The 14,844-nt window shown below is 40.6% G+C and overlaps 1 protein-coding gene across 2 annotated transcripts; it reads left to right on the top strand.

Annotated features, from left to right (window-relative positions):
* The first annotated feature begins 2,308 nt into the window (after positions 1-2,308).
* On the top strand, positions 2,309-14,708 carry pomgnt2 (protein O-linked mannose N-acetylglucosaminyltransferase 2 (beta 1,4-)). 2 transcript variants are annotated; one of them, XM_020091004.2, is made up of 2 exons: positions 2,309-2,635; positions 11,175-14,708. In XM_020091004.2, the coding sequence occupies exon 2, from the start codon at positions 11,252-11,254 to the stop codon at positions 13,049-13,051; it is 1,800 nt and encodes a 599-aa protein (XP_019946563.1). In that variant the 5' UTR covers positions 2,309-2,635; positions 11,175-11,251; the 3' UTR covers positions 13,052-14,708. The 2 variants fall into 2 exon arrangements, with proteins under 2 accessions (XP_019946563.1, XP_019946562.1); XM_020091003.2 differs by having other exon boundaries at positions 2,310-2,635; positions 11,178-14,708.
* The last annotated feature ends 136 nt before the right edge of the window (positions 14,709-14,844 follow it).

Raw genomic sequence — 14,844 nt, 5'->3', positions numbered from 1 at the left:
ACAATAAAAACACAGTGTGCTCCCGATGAAGGGATGACAGGCAGAATAAGGAGAGTTTTAAAATGACATTCTGAGATATGAATACCAGGAGGTGCCATATGTTACCCCGATAGGCTGCAATCGAATATAAGTACACAGACAACACAACATGTACGTGATGATGAGTCACATGTTAATTTGTTTTATCCAGTATTTTCCTTCCATACATGCATGTATTTCCATAACATTTCTGTTTTGTGCAATGGTTCCATTGGCTGTATTGAGTGGTCGTCCCAATAAATGGCGCACAGTGACATCTAGTGACACAGACAGAAACAGACTTTTGTTATGACCTTTATTTGACTTGTTTTGGAATAATCTGGTTTCCTGTGACTTAATAAAAAGAAAAAGGTGGCATTTGTTCGCAGTCATCACTGGCTGTTTCCAATGACTGAGAAGATCGTTTGTAAATAACCAGTTCAGTGCTTGTTCTAAACCTGTCTGTGTGGAACGGACTCTTCTCTTGGTCTGTGTTAATGCTATTAAGCTACTTCAGAAATATCCCTGGTCACTAGTGAGTCCTCCTCAAACAATATAGAGAAAAGTTAGAGTTAGAATGAAGTTAGAAAACGTTGTGTTCATCCTACCTGGTATATCTGCAGTGAAGATTATATAGTTAAAGTGAAAACGGAGTTAGCTCTATTATTGTTTATGTATGTGGTTTATATGTAAGTTTGAATGATTTACTGAACGGCTGTTTTTTCATACATTGCATGTTTACAGCGTTTCAAAATTAGTGCTCTATAGTTAAACTCACATAAAGCATTGCAACAACAATACACATGTTGTGCTTCTAGTTTTGCCAAACAGGAAGATATTCAGGAAATGTTGTTGCTATGACAGAGATTAGTACCCACAACACCTGAGAATGTCAGTTTCAGTCCAATATGGTGAAATGGAAATAAACAAATCATCAGAACAATCTGGTGGCAATTTAAACCAGTTGCCTGGTCCGACCTCCAAGGGCCCTGATCAAAAACATCATGGATGATGTGAACAGTCAGATGCAGTTGAGACAGATTTATCATGGTCACAACAAATATTGATTTCAATTTATTTTCTGTAAATTGCAATTGGTATTAGTTTAACTGATAAATTAAAGGACAAATAACATATGTGATGCCCAAGTTCCATTTTGGTGTCTCCACGCCAGCACCTGACAGCTTTCACACATAATTGGTATAAAGCAATAATTAATGATTTGCTAAATACCTGAGGGATGATATGTGCTTCCATGCACATGTATGATACTCTTAAGCACTTCACATGTTACTTCTGAACAGCACTAGTTTAACTTGATTTAGGATCAAAATATAAGGAAAACATCTTGAGTGATTAAGGGATTTGTTATCCATAGAATTCTGTTTAACACACTGGGGTTGTCAAAGTCACCAGATCTAAACCCACATGAAACACCTTAGGGAGGTTTTGGTGAGACATGATTGACAGAGCTCTCTACCACCATCATTAACACTCGGAATGACAGAATCTGCTCATCTCTCCAGCACACTTTCAGGATCTATGGTGTGGAGCACTGAAGTTGTTCTTACCAAGTCTTGAAATGTATTTTCATTTACCATCTACCTTTAAGTATATTTTTGGTTTCAACCACAATATAAAAGACAAAGAAATGCCCAGGCCATGTCTTTAATTTGTATGCTCATTAAGATGGCTTCAGTGCTTTTATTATTATGTCATTGCCCAAGCAATAAAACAATACTGGCAAACTCACTTGCATTTCTTTTTTCAAACTCAAGATGGTAGTGTTGCTTGCCACCACACAGTGTGATTATACACTGTTCTCAAACTTGGAATTTGTCTTCAGGATATGTACAGGATCTTGTTTGATGGACAAAATCTACAGTGGATGTTCTGATGGGATCAGCTCACATATCCTCATGATCACATCTGCTGAATGTGCCAGTCCAATTTTAGGTTAATCCAATTAGTTAGGACCTTCTCCATTCACTGAGTCCACTGAGAACTTCTGAATAAATCTGAATAAATGAGGATTCTCAATCACTCAGGTCAAAATATCTTCAGGATTTGTATGTGTGGTGTTAACAGCAGGGTTATTATTGATACACTGCAGAATGATGTTGATCCATTAATTACATTTTAACACTAACATTATTTTACATTTACAATCAATTTGTAAGAGAGTGGTTTCATACTCATGGATGTTTTCTCATGGAAACGATCAGATTCTTTTATCTCTGACTGTCTCACGTCAACTCGGCCGCACACGTGACCACGAGTGTCATCGCGAGAAGTGCGCGCGGGATTTCCCCTCGGCGGTAGGTGGAGACAGGACACATCGGACCGGAGGGGAACTCCTCTCTCTGCCGCTGACAGAGCCCGGCTAGCGCGTAAACAACACCGAGCAGCTCCGGCTGAAGTGTGGAGGCTCCGATGACTGAACACGCCGGTGTTTTTTATCCAGCAGCCTCATCGGTCCGCCGGTGTTCGTCTTTTTCTTTCCTCTCCTCGTCTGTGCTCCTGCTCAGACCCCGACTGCTCCACACTGAGCCACTGATGCTGCCTGAACCAGCTAACACTCACTGTCTTCACTGACAACCTTTCACCGACACCTCAGGTAAGACTGGCGGATCACATTATATCACTGTTGATCCGGTTCACAGGATCGATCCTGTTGCCACATCTCAGCCTGACTGTCACGGGGCTTCGCAGATGTTGGTAGATCTCAGGAAGGAGCGTGTCCAGCCGCTTGAATACAATTTTACATGTGTCTAAAAATATCGCAAATAACTTCATGCATGTAGGTTTCAATGGTTTTGATACATTTTCCTGCTGCTTTTTGAATGAATGATTTGATTCTTGTCAACAGTGCACATTCAGGAAGAATTGGTATGTCCAGATTTATGTTATACATTGAATATATATATATTTTTATTTATAAGATGTTCATACATTTTAATTTTCAATCAACGACATTGCAATGTGTGTTCTGTTCCAGTTGTAGACAGTGATGAGGTGGACAGATGACCTCCAGTTTCTGATCGTCTATGGAAACAGCACTGAAATGAAAAACCAAGAATACAACATTTATTACACAACATACAAATCACTGTTTGTAATATTCTGTTCACCAGTTTGATCATAGTAACTAATGTGTGGTCTGTGGCTCGTTATCTTTACCAATACAGCACTGCACAAATTAAGTCGTCAGTAAAGTAAGTTTTTGAAGACACAGTTTTCACACTGCATCCAGTATCTAGCTCCCCAGTGTTATATGTAAATACAGGTTTCAGGTCACAAATCCAAGAAAAGTCGTATTTTATTTGATTCATTTATTTCTCCTGTGCTAATTGGACAGTTTCAGCAATTTAAAGAGGCTCACAGGTTAACCTGCCTTAACGAGCATCCTCTTTCCTGTTCCACAATAAGACGCCAATGCTTTGACAATGAAAACACCATAACTGCTGCCTGTATGGTATTTATAGTGAGTCAGCTTCCAGATGAGATGTTATTTTATCTGCCTGGAGTTTGTTATACTCTTCAGTCTTTTCTCTGACTCAGATAAAATAAATAGGAATGGCGAACTCCCAGAAATCTGCTGATATCCGAAGATGTGGTTTGTTTTGATACTCCTGCTATCTTAATGTAGGGTTTGACCCTACAATTTTTAAATTCATATCCTACAGGCCAATGCATTGTCACACAAAGCCAATTTGCATCTGGACTGGCTGCACTGGATGTCAGTCCAAAGTGTGTATGAGCTGAAATGTATTGTGAAATCCCGTCACACCTGGATTATTTGTCTGGTTCCTTTGTTTTTCTTTCTCTGCTTTGTGTCAGAAATCGGTATAGATGTTGAACAGGGTCTTGTGTTAACGGGCCTTTAGCTCTTCACATTATATCGGCACTATAGTCTGCATTTCTGCTCCAGTCTTGTAATTAAAATGCATTCTGTGGGAATTTTTTCTTACTAAAGTGAAATGCTGACAAGTGCAGGAGAAAATGAGTTTGGACCACCCTCTGTGAATAACTGATATTCATGTATTCCCACATCCTCTGGCTGCTGGAGCAGAATTGACTTGCATGGCTTTTCAAAGTGTCACAGCAGCATGTGGTTCAGTGGATGTTGGAAAACAGAATGTGCAAAGTCTAAAAAAGCATACAGTTCTAGGACATTTTATCCTTTTTTTCAGCTCAAGCTCAAGAGGCTTGTGGATGAGCTGATGTGCATCAAATCTTCAGGCCTGTTCAGACCAGAGCACGCTGTTTAGGTTGTGTCTGCTTCTTTGTAAAAATCTATGTTCCATCAAAAGTCTTTCTTTTTTTTCCAATTAGAAACCGACATCCAGCTCCACCTTTCTTGGGTTTTGTCTGTATGGTTGGTAAATGTAACATAGGAGTGGTTTATGCTGTCAGATGACTATTGGCTCATTTACCCTTGTTGGTATAGAAATAAAGAACCACTACAGTTATCACTAAGTGGCATGGACCATTGTTTGTTGTCTGTCTCAGGCTGAAGTAATGAGCCCATTATGACTTGACTCAAACAAAAGAACAGTGCATAGCTCATTGGGAACCATCTGGTCCTTCTGGATGGGGAAAGATTTGTCCTCTGGGTCTGGGAGGTTGTGTCCACTAACCTGCAATGTCACTTAAAGTTGACAGACACTGGATGTTATAAAAACAGAATTGTGCAGCATGGTCACTGGCCATTTCTGCCTTTGAAATGGGATCTTATTGACCATTTCCACAAGAGTCCATAAATAGCCCCTTGTAATATGAATGAAACACAAATCTCCAAGTTCACTTATTGTTTCGTGTGTGCAGGGCTGTTTAAGACCCTGGAAGTTCATTTTACGTTGGATGGACAATTAATATATTGTAACTGTAGTCATATTGAGTTTTCTGTCTGTGTTAGAGCGATATTGATTTTAATTTATTGCATTGCCGGCCTGCTAGCTTGCTGAATTGATAGTTTTTGTGGCTTCTAGACACCTTCATACCTTAATATTAGCGCCCATGTTGTGTTTTTCCTCGCAGTGGTGTTCTTATGACTTGTATACCATGTATACAACTAACCCCAAGCTCATGAGTCAATATCTAAATTGGAATATATATGCCCTCAGGGTAGTTAAAAGCCAGCAGACTTCATAAGCGTTTCTGTCTCCCACAGAGAATTGAACAGGGATAAAATAATTTTTCAATTCTCAGGTTACCCAAGTTTCTAAAATGGATGGTGTCAGCATCTTTATAGCCCATGCAGATATCTTCATTTGTACATCCAGCCATCATATTCTATTTCTGTCCCTCTCTGGAATATCGCCTGTTGTCTCGAGGCAATGCTGAACTGCTGTGCTGTGGTGTTTTTAGAGGACATCCTTCTCAATTTGTTCCTTTTTGACTGTCGGTCACTTCCACACCAACATGCACATTCTGCAGGTCATCCACATCAGCCTCAGTTCTCCTGTGCCTCTTGGGAGAAGTGATACGATGTAGTGTGTACAGTCTTGGTCTGATATCTGCTGTATTTCAGAATGCAAAGAAGGTCATTTTTAGAGAACAATATAGTAAAAGATGAAAAAATATTACTGAATAACAAGTTCCCAATAATACGAGTAATCAGTCTGTTGGGAAGGGGCGAGTAGACAGACGTGATGTGTCTTAACAAGAGACCAAGGGCATTTTATGACACTCACTGCCAATCATTGTGAAGCAGTTAGCCTATTTTTCACCACCAGATAGAATGTTATTGCCTTTATGTAACAGAACTCTGTGTGTGTGCTTGTCTGTCCAAGCATGTTTGAGAAGGAAATGCAAAGTGAGAGAAAGGGTATGAGACTTTGTGGTTGGGCCATTAGGAGAACTAATAGCGTCAAACTGAGTTCCAAGCAGCTTGATCCAACCTGACGTGGCCACAATTGGTCTAGGAATAAAAAAGACAATGAAGAAGGAGCCCTTTTCACAGCCAGAAGAGATCAGCAATCAAGTGGCCAAAGGGAGAGAGAAGCAGGTAGCAGGAGGGAGAAGAAGGACTTAATTGGTAACCTATCTTCTCTCTTTAATTCCTCTTTTGAAGAGGCCTGCCAGGGCTCTCTGACGTGATTTGAAAGGGGAGGAAATGGAGGAAGAAATGCAGAGAAAGAGAGAAGGTTAACTCGAATATGGGGGGATGGTTAAAATGGGGAACAAATGAGCAGCTTCAACGTAAGACTACTGCTGCCACTGCCCTCCCACAGCCCCCTTAGCTTCGGCTTTCCAGGATTCTCATTAAAATTCAGAAGACTCTCCAGTCTGCCCTGTGCCGCCTTTCACCACATCATTGGGGTGCTTATCATCTCCAGAGCACACAGATATGCTAACCAGTAACACTGGGGAAGCCTGAGCTCCAGTAGCAGCTTTGAAGGCAGCACTGAGAAAGCGTTGAGTGACAGACACTTCACGATGCATGGCGGTCTTCCTGAAATCATTTTGTGTAGAATGATGAGGATTTTATGTAACATTGTCAAGGAGACCGTCAAGTTTGGGCTGATGGACGATGCCGTTGCCCATTGTTGGTGACTGACATTACAATGAGTTAAAGGGCATTCAAAAGAGGAATTGGCAAAATGATCAATTCAAATCTACATCAATATAAACACACAGCTCACTAATAATTCACACCAGACAACTACACACTACAACTCTGTGTAGATGTTTGTCCTGTGAAAGACGTCTAAAGTGTCTTGGCCATGAAGAAAATAAATATAATGATGGAAAAATCCCAAACCCACAATAGTAAGAAGTCTGAGAACTCTGGTTTGATGTTCTCAGGTTCTCACATGACAGGTCACAAAGTGCTGTCCCATACCTATTTGTATTTTGAACCCTTTCAGCTTCTCGTACTCCACCTCATACTCCATCACTTACCAGGTGACCTCATGTAAGTCTGTGCAGGTTCATGGCTGAGGTGGATCATTGGGACTGGGCCTTTGAATGGTGGTTACACCACCTTGACACTTGGATCAGTTGACTAAACACACATGGTAACCCAAATTTATTTTAAAATACATATACTTAAGATATTCTGAAGTAGTTGATAATAAGTTCATTGAAAATGTCACCTATTTCAAAGTTGAATCATTTGGTAAAGGTTAAACCAATTGGACATTTTTGCCATAATTTCTCAGATATTATCTCAAAATTGATCAAAACCCAGACATTTTAGACTGCTTTACATTTTTTATATTGCGTACCAGGTTCACAGTAATGGGGTCAAACTGAGGGTTAAGTAGACTTGTGAAATACAAGATGAGGGAGCACAGGTGTTGGTAGTGTCTGACTGGTGGAGGCAGAGTTGGGACCTCAGGGTAGTTTGCTGTATACGGATGGAGGAAGCATCAGATTGAGATACCTGGACACAGAATCTGTGGGCTAATTAACAGTATACATACCCATTCCTACATATGGAACCCTTATGCTGGAATAGTTCAGTTCACATTTGATTATAAACGGAGCTACTGCCACCTTTTTCTTAATTTCTTATATTTTTATTCCAGGGCAGTACAACATGGCTGATCAGATAAAATGCCTTAAAGGAGAGCTTGCATGAGAAAATTGGAGGGTTTGATGTAGAAAAGTGGGGTCTCATTTATACCTGCTGTGTATAAATGGGGTCTGAAAGATGTGTATGCTACTTATCATGCAAAACGTGGGATCCAGTAAGACAAACTTGTACACCAACTCTGACCCATGCATACAAACATTTTGAAGATGAGAAAGTGGTGATGCAGCCAGATTATTGATCCACTTCATCATGAACCTTAAACCAGCAGTGTTATTTGTGCTTGTGGGTCATAACTGTAAGCAAACTTATGTGGTAAAATATGTAAGACATCTTAAAGCAAATTACACTCAGAAAAGATGTAATAACAGTTACAGTGTACACAGAACAGTGTTCACCTGAAAAACCTCCATTTTCAAATGATATCCCAGGATGGAGATAGATTTAATGATTATTGAAGTTTTGGATTATTAAAATGTGTTGGTGATACAACAAGTTCAGTCACATTCTGACAATGTGAAGCGATTCTTTTGCCTAAATGGGACTCCTCTTTATTCTCTGTCCTCTGTTCTTCCTGTTTTACTCACTGCATTAACCGCATCAGCAACGTTACTGTGCACTCTGTGCTTTTTCTTTTATTAGTGATATCACTGCTGTGGCCTCTAAACAATTGCAAGCACCTCTATTTCGGTGTCAGAAAATAACCTCTTGTGGCTGATTCTTGCTGATTCACCACAAACATTGATCAGTGTGGTCATTTAACATTCATGAGGTGCTTCGCATTGACCATATATGGTTTTGTACGGGATATTAGGCAGATCCACATATGCACAATTTACTTTGATTTATAAAGGGGAAGTTGCCCTCAGTTGTGCACATGTGCACTTCCTATAGGCACTGTTTTAGAAATGAGGCCCTCTCTTTTGGGGTCCTTTAAATCAGGACAATTTGTGCGAGCTGTGGTGGGTTGCAGTGGCTTTGACATTTCCAAGCTTTCTGTGTCTTGGCTCGGACAAACTGCAGAAGGCATTCACAGGCATCCCTGTGGGGACCAGTGTGCAGTGAGAAGGATTACACAGCACTGCTGGCATTGTGGGCCTTGTGATGGCCTTGTCCTTGCAGACTGAAGGAGCACGCAGGATCTCTGGCTAATGTTAGCCTAACAGCTTCTTCTGCACACTTCATTTCACTTCATTTTCACTACTGAGTCAGTATCAAGGTGATCCTATAGTAGCTGATGTCCCTGGTGCTTTAATTCCAATGCAATGTGATCTCCATAGCAGTTTGTCATAGGAAATACTATAGAGTTAAGGTTTCTTCCTTGGCTTATTACACAGCAAGTGTTGAAGGGTTTGTGAGATCAAATCTTGGTCTTCAAGACAGACCTGCATTGCTTTTCTTTTAGCCCATTTATTTGCATGTAAATGAGTTTTCTCCCTGCTGATTACATTTGCTGCTTGTCTAGGTTCACTCTCATCTTGATCTCATGGCCTGTTCTACAACACATGCTCTCTTACACAATAATGTTGTAGGTTGCCAACAAAGCCCTATTGTGTGTCCTACCTGATGCAAGGCAGACTGAAACTCTGACAGCTTTTTACTGTTGCGTAGTTGGTTAAAAAAATATATATGTAAAAGGAAGCCAGGGCACTAAACAATAGTCTATATCTGTAGTGTTACAGTCATGTAGATGCAGCTCTGTCCCTGGTCTCTCTAAACCCATCATATACATAAGGTTGGTACAAAACACATAGCAGACAAAGAGGTTTCCTACAATTTTTTTCAGATCTTGAAATATGACCAGCTCTTATGTAGAACTTCAATGATTATTCAGCCACCAGAAAGCTAATTTGGTTTTTAGTTTTTAAAACAAACATGTAAGACATTCTCTGTTCCCATCTTTTCCAACTTAGTTGGAGCAATAGTTGCTTAATTAGTCTTGATCTGATTTTTCCCGGTGCTTTGTCCATGCCTCATTATGGACTTATATTCTATCACGTTTGTGGTTCTTCTTCTTCTAGAAGTAACCGCTTTCCCCATTTTAAAACAAATTGTGCACTGGGATTAGTAAAAGCAATGTTTTTTGGGCATATTTTTCAAAGCCATCGGGGAGCTCCCAAATCAAGCTGCCATCCTTTCAGTGGCGAACCAGAAAACCTCTACAACTACAGTTTGTATTTTAATCACAAAACAGAAAATAGTTTGTCTTGTTGTTCAGCAGGAAAAGAAAATTGTATGCACTAAGTGTGTGTGTGTATTCAGTTTGCATTGTCTTCTCTCTCTGGAACAGCTGTAGCCCATGTGTCTCACTGAGCTTGATCACAAAGAGTGACTCAATTGGCAGCGACATATTGTACTTGCTGGGATATCAAAAATAGCACAGGGACTCTGCTCGGCTCCAGCAGAACAGAGATGGCACGCAAGAAAACAGAGGAGGAACAGAAAGAGAGAGTACCACAACCATGGAGGAAAAAGTGCATATTATGTAAGAGGATAACTGGATAATAAAAGAATAATAATTCAAATAAAGAGGAGTTTACCTAGATACTAGTCTTGGCAGCATGTTGTTCACGACTCTCTTCAGCAACTGGTTTCCTCCTCTGAAACATTCTGCTGTAGCACCATCCATATATATATATGTAGCTTTAATAACACATTTGAGATTGCAGGATCACTTTAATTGTAATCTGAGTCACATGCAATTTCAGTTGTATGGGTTTCCTGTATGATCAAATCAGCATTTTAAATGTCATTATTTGTGACAGTGCAGCCCAAGAGTGTGGTGACTTGACACGAGATGACTCAATAGCAGCTCAGGTTGGTGTGATTCTCGTACCATGTTTCCTATCAGCTCTGCCATTAATGTATTATAAGTACAGGATACCTGGGGATGTCCTTCAGCTAAACAGATCTCTTCTTGACATCCGCAGGGGAGCAAGATCTGATTTACTCATTTGGACAGACTATGATCTGAATAGGGGGGATGGTCTTTTCTCAAAATGTCAGGGTCGTTATACACATTTATGTGGAGAAGACATGAAAATTGCATTTTGCGTATGTCCCCTTTAAACCCCTTTAGCCCTCAGATAGTATTAAGCATGCAAGTTGCCTTGTGTGTGCAGGCAGCTGTTGGCTGTGTGCTGTTGGTTTGATTTAGATCCTTCAATGACTCACTTGTTCTCTCAGTATGCAGATGAGTAGAGTTGAGAGCAATACTGTTGTTTCTTTCTCTGTACCTCCTCACAGTGTAATTTGTCTTGATATATCCAGGGTGACATGTTCAGAAAATGTCTCATTTGTTCACCAAGGTAAACGACCACTTATCCCAAAGGTGTAAGCTGAAACCTGCAGTCATGAATCATTGGATTGGATTGCTTAGATTAACAGCACTGCTGTCTATATCCTCCAATGGTAATCCGCTGATTAATTTTAGTAATTAGGACTATTTGATATGTTCTTAGGTTGGCTTTATGATAAGTCTGTTTTTAACTTGTGCTTTCTTCTTTTCCCTTCATTAATTTCTCCTTCCCTATACCTTGTCCTTTCCTACCCCGTTCCCATCTCTGCTCCACCCTCTTGTCTTTTCATCCCCTCTTCCTATGTCATTGTCTGGCAGCAGATGACTCGTTGCTCCCCTCAAAGGTCAGAGACCAGTTGGAGTCCGGAGGTGGGTCCTCAGCAGCAGCATCAGTGATGCGGGCTTCGGTGACAGGCTGCAGGATGAGCGTGGGTGCGCTCCTTAATGGGCTGCTGGTCTCAGTGGTCGCAGCTCTGCTTTGGAAGTATTCCAAGCTGAGTGAACATGCTGCCCTGCTAGAGGAAGAATTGCACATGACACGACAGTCGCAGGAGCTCTCGCAAGCCCACATCGATTACCATGTTGCCCTGCAGGCTCTTCAGGAACATGGCACACACATGGTCTGCACCGGCAAGATGCACACTGACCGCATTTGCCGCTTTGACTACCTCTGCTACTGCTCCGAGGCAGAGGAGTTTGTATTCTTTCACTCCAATTCCTCTGTCATGTTGCCTAACCTGGGATCTAGACGGTTCCAACCTGCTCTGCTGGACTTGTCATCAGTAGAGGATCACAACACCCAATACTTCAACTTTTTAGAGCTCCCAGCTGCAGCTTTAAAGTTCATGCCCAAACCCGTGTTTGTACCAGATGTCACACTGATCCTAAACAGGTTTAATCCCGATAACCTAATGCATGTATTCCACGATGACCTACTCCCAGTTTTCTATACCATGAAACAGTATTCAGACTTGGACGATGAGGCTCGTCTGGTGTTCATGGAGGGCTGGGGTGAAGGTCCACACTTTGACCTCTACCGACTTCTTAGCAGCAAGCAGCCACTACTCAAAGAACAGCTCAAAAACTTTGGTAAGCTAATGTGTTTTACCAAATCTTATGTGGGCTTGTCCAAGATGACCACTTGGTACCAATATGGATTTGTGCAGCCGCAGGGTCCCAAAGCCAACATTTTGGTCTCAGGAAATGAGATTCGGCAGTTTGCTAGGGCCCTGATGGAGAAAATGAACATCACCAGAGTGAATGAGGTGGAAAAAGATGCACGTAGTACAGAAGAAGAAAAAGAGAAGGATGATTACATTGTTGTGTTCAGCAGATCAACAACAAGGCTGATACTTAATGAAGCAGAGCTAATTATGGCACTGGCCCAGGAGTTCCAAATGAGAGTAGTCACAGTATCCCTGGAGGAACAATCATTTTCTAGTATAATCCAGGTGATCAGTGGTGCTTCCATGTTAGTCAGCATGCATGGAGCTCAGCTTATTACCTCACTGTTCCTCCCCAGAGGAGCTGCTGTGGTGGAACTGTTCCCCTTTGCTGTGAACCCAGAACAGTACACACCATATAAAACCCTTGCCTCTCTTCCAGGCATGGACCTTCATTATATCTCCTGGAGGAACACCAAGGAGGAAAACACTATCACCCACCCTGACAGACCCTGGGAGCAAGGAGGTATTGCTCACTTAGAAAAGGAGGAGCAGGAGCGAATATTGGCCAGTAAGGATGTTCCCAGGCACCTGTGCTGTCGCAATCCAGAGTGGCTTTTCCGGATCTACCAGGACACTTTGGTGGACATCCCTTCCTTTCTGGAAGTCCTCAAAGAGGGCAGGAAGACCAAGCCCAGCTTGAAGAAGTCAAAGCCGGCCAGCACAGTCCACCCAGGTCGAGTCAGAGAACCCCAATGTCAGACCACAGTACAAACCACTAATGAGGCTAAACTCACAGTATCCTGGCAGATTCCATGGAATCTAAAATACCTGAAGGTAAGAGAGGTTAAGTACGAGGTATGGATCCAGGAGCAAGGAGAGAACACCTACATGCCTTACATCCTTCCACAGCACAACTACACTTTTTCAGAGAACATTAAGCCTTTCACTACCTACCTGGTGTGGGTCAGATGCATCTTCAACAAAAACCTCCTGGGCCCATTTGCAGATGTTCTTATGTGTAGGACCTAACAGAAACACCTTGTCTGTTTGTTGCTGTGCAGTTTAACTCAAAAGTTGAGTCATGGTTGTTCCAGGCAATCAATTTAGAGTAGTGAACTGCTTGAATTACGTTTTGTCCAGAGGAGGTTGGAACATGTCATGTGCTTACAAACGCAGAGGATGTTGTTGAACTTTGAACAGAGGTGCTCATCCAGCACAGAGAACACAGGGACCTCAGAATTAATTCAAAACTATTTGAAGCACAGAGTCAGAACTCAGTGGCAACAGTCATTAATGAATGGAAAGTATTTCATGTTCCTACAAAAGTGCTAAATAATTTCTCTACTGACAACACCAGAATTCAGATTTATTTATGTGCAGAATAATATATAACATGTTTTTAGTGATAGTCAAAACACTGGGTATTTACCTTTTACAGTATGCAATGTAGCTTTTCAGTGGAGAGCAAGAGAGAAGGGATTTTCTTTCATTGTCCAATGTCTACTGTATGTGTGATACCTGTGTGGCTTACTTTTCCTATATATTATTTAATTTCATACAGTATTGTTTGCAGAACTTAGCCAATACCAAAGCAAATTTTCCCTGTCAGTACAGCCAATCATACTTTGCCATATTACTCCCTCATGTTATGGATCTCTCATATATGCAGTTGGCAACCCTGTCTCTAAAATGTGAAGGATTTTTTGTCAAGTAAGTTTTGTATCTCTCTCGAATCAATGTTTATTTCCCTGACTACAAAGAGCTGTGCAATATCAGAATACTTCATGAAATATTGTGTTATGAGAGACACTTCTCTTTAACAGTAATATGTTGAAATTATAATTATTTTATGTTACAATTGCAAAGATGCATGTTTTTCTCTAACTGGAGCTACTTAGAAGTGAAACAGTTGTAAATTTCTGGCAGAGTGAATCTATTGCGCTGAGCTATAATTATTATAAGGCAGACCCCTTCCTGTTAGCAGCAGTAATCTGCTGGATCATTGGATTTTACTGCCTTATGTGAAGGGCACTTTCATCAAGATAACAAGGTATATTAAGATTCCACTGCCTTGTGTTGAACTCTGTTAAGTAAATAAAATTACCAGCGGTGTGTTTCCTTTTCTCAAATATTTTCTAGTCTACCTTTGGAGATTAAGTTGTTTTGTGGCATTTGCAAACAACTTGCTGCTGGTTTTTCAGCTACAAAGCATATTCAACTTTTGTTATTAATTGGAGGTGTCAGTATGTGGTTGTAGAAATGTAGCAAAAATGTACGTTTATGGAATGGCACAGGTAAACAATACACTGCCACAATGATATTTTGTTATATTGTGCCATTATTAATAAGGTGTCATTTTTATTTGGTCCTTTAAACATTACAATATCTAATTGTAATATATTGTAATTTGCCATATGTCCCTTTCTGAGGTTTTTCACTGTAATGATATTTTTTCCTCTCATATGCATCTGGTCGTCAGTGCTAGTTTAAGAGATTATTTTGAGCCACTGTTTGCAATTGCAGAATGTGATGGTTTAGAAATGTGTGTTTGTATCGTTAGCTAGATTTGTGTTCACCTTTCCCAGCTCAATGGAGACATCAGTGAAAGAAGAGTATAGAAGTGTTTTCTACATAGCAAATAGTTGGAGTTTTTTTTCAAATTGAATAAAGAAAACTTTTCCTTATGTATCTGTTTTGTTTAAGCATTTTCTGTTTCAAATTATTAAATTATAATGATGCTTAACTTAGTCATATGTCAATGGTCCAAGACAAAAAATAAGAAATATAATTAAATAAATAAACGTCCCATTACCCTTTATTGG

The sequence above is a fragment of the Paralichthys olivaceus genome, chromosome 13, assembly GCF_024713975.1.
Source record: "Paralichthys olivaceus isolate ysfri-2021 chromosome 13, ASM2471397v2, whole genome shotgun sequence".
Classification (NCBI taxonomy): Eukaryota; Metazoa; Chordata; class Actinopteri; order Pleuronectiformes; family Paralichthyidae; genus Paralichthys; species Paralichthys olivaceus.
Note: the sequence above shows the minus strand (reverse complement) of the source record. Positions and strands in the feature narration are given on the sequence as shown.

Excerpts from the sequence above, each read along its gene's own strand:
- pomgnt2 (XM_020091004.2), top strand. The coding sequence starts at position 11,252 with ATGCGGGCTTCGGTGACAGGCTGCAGGATGAGCGTGGGTGCGCTCCTT.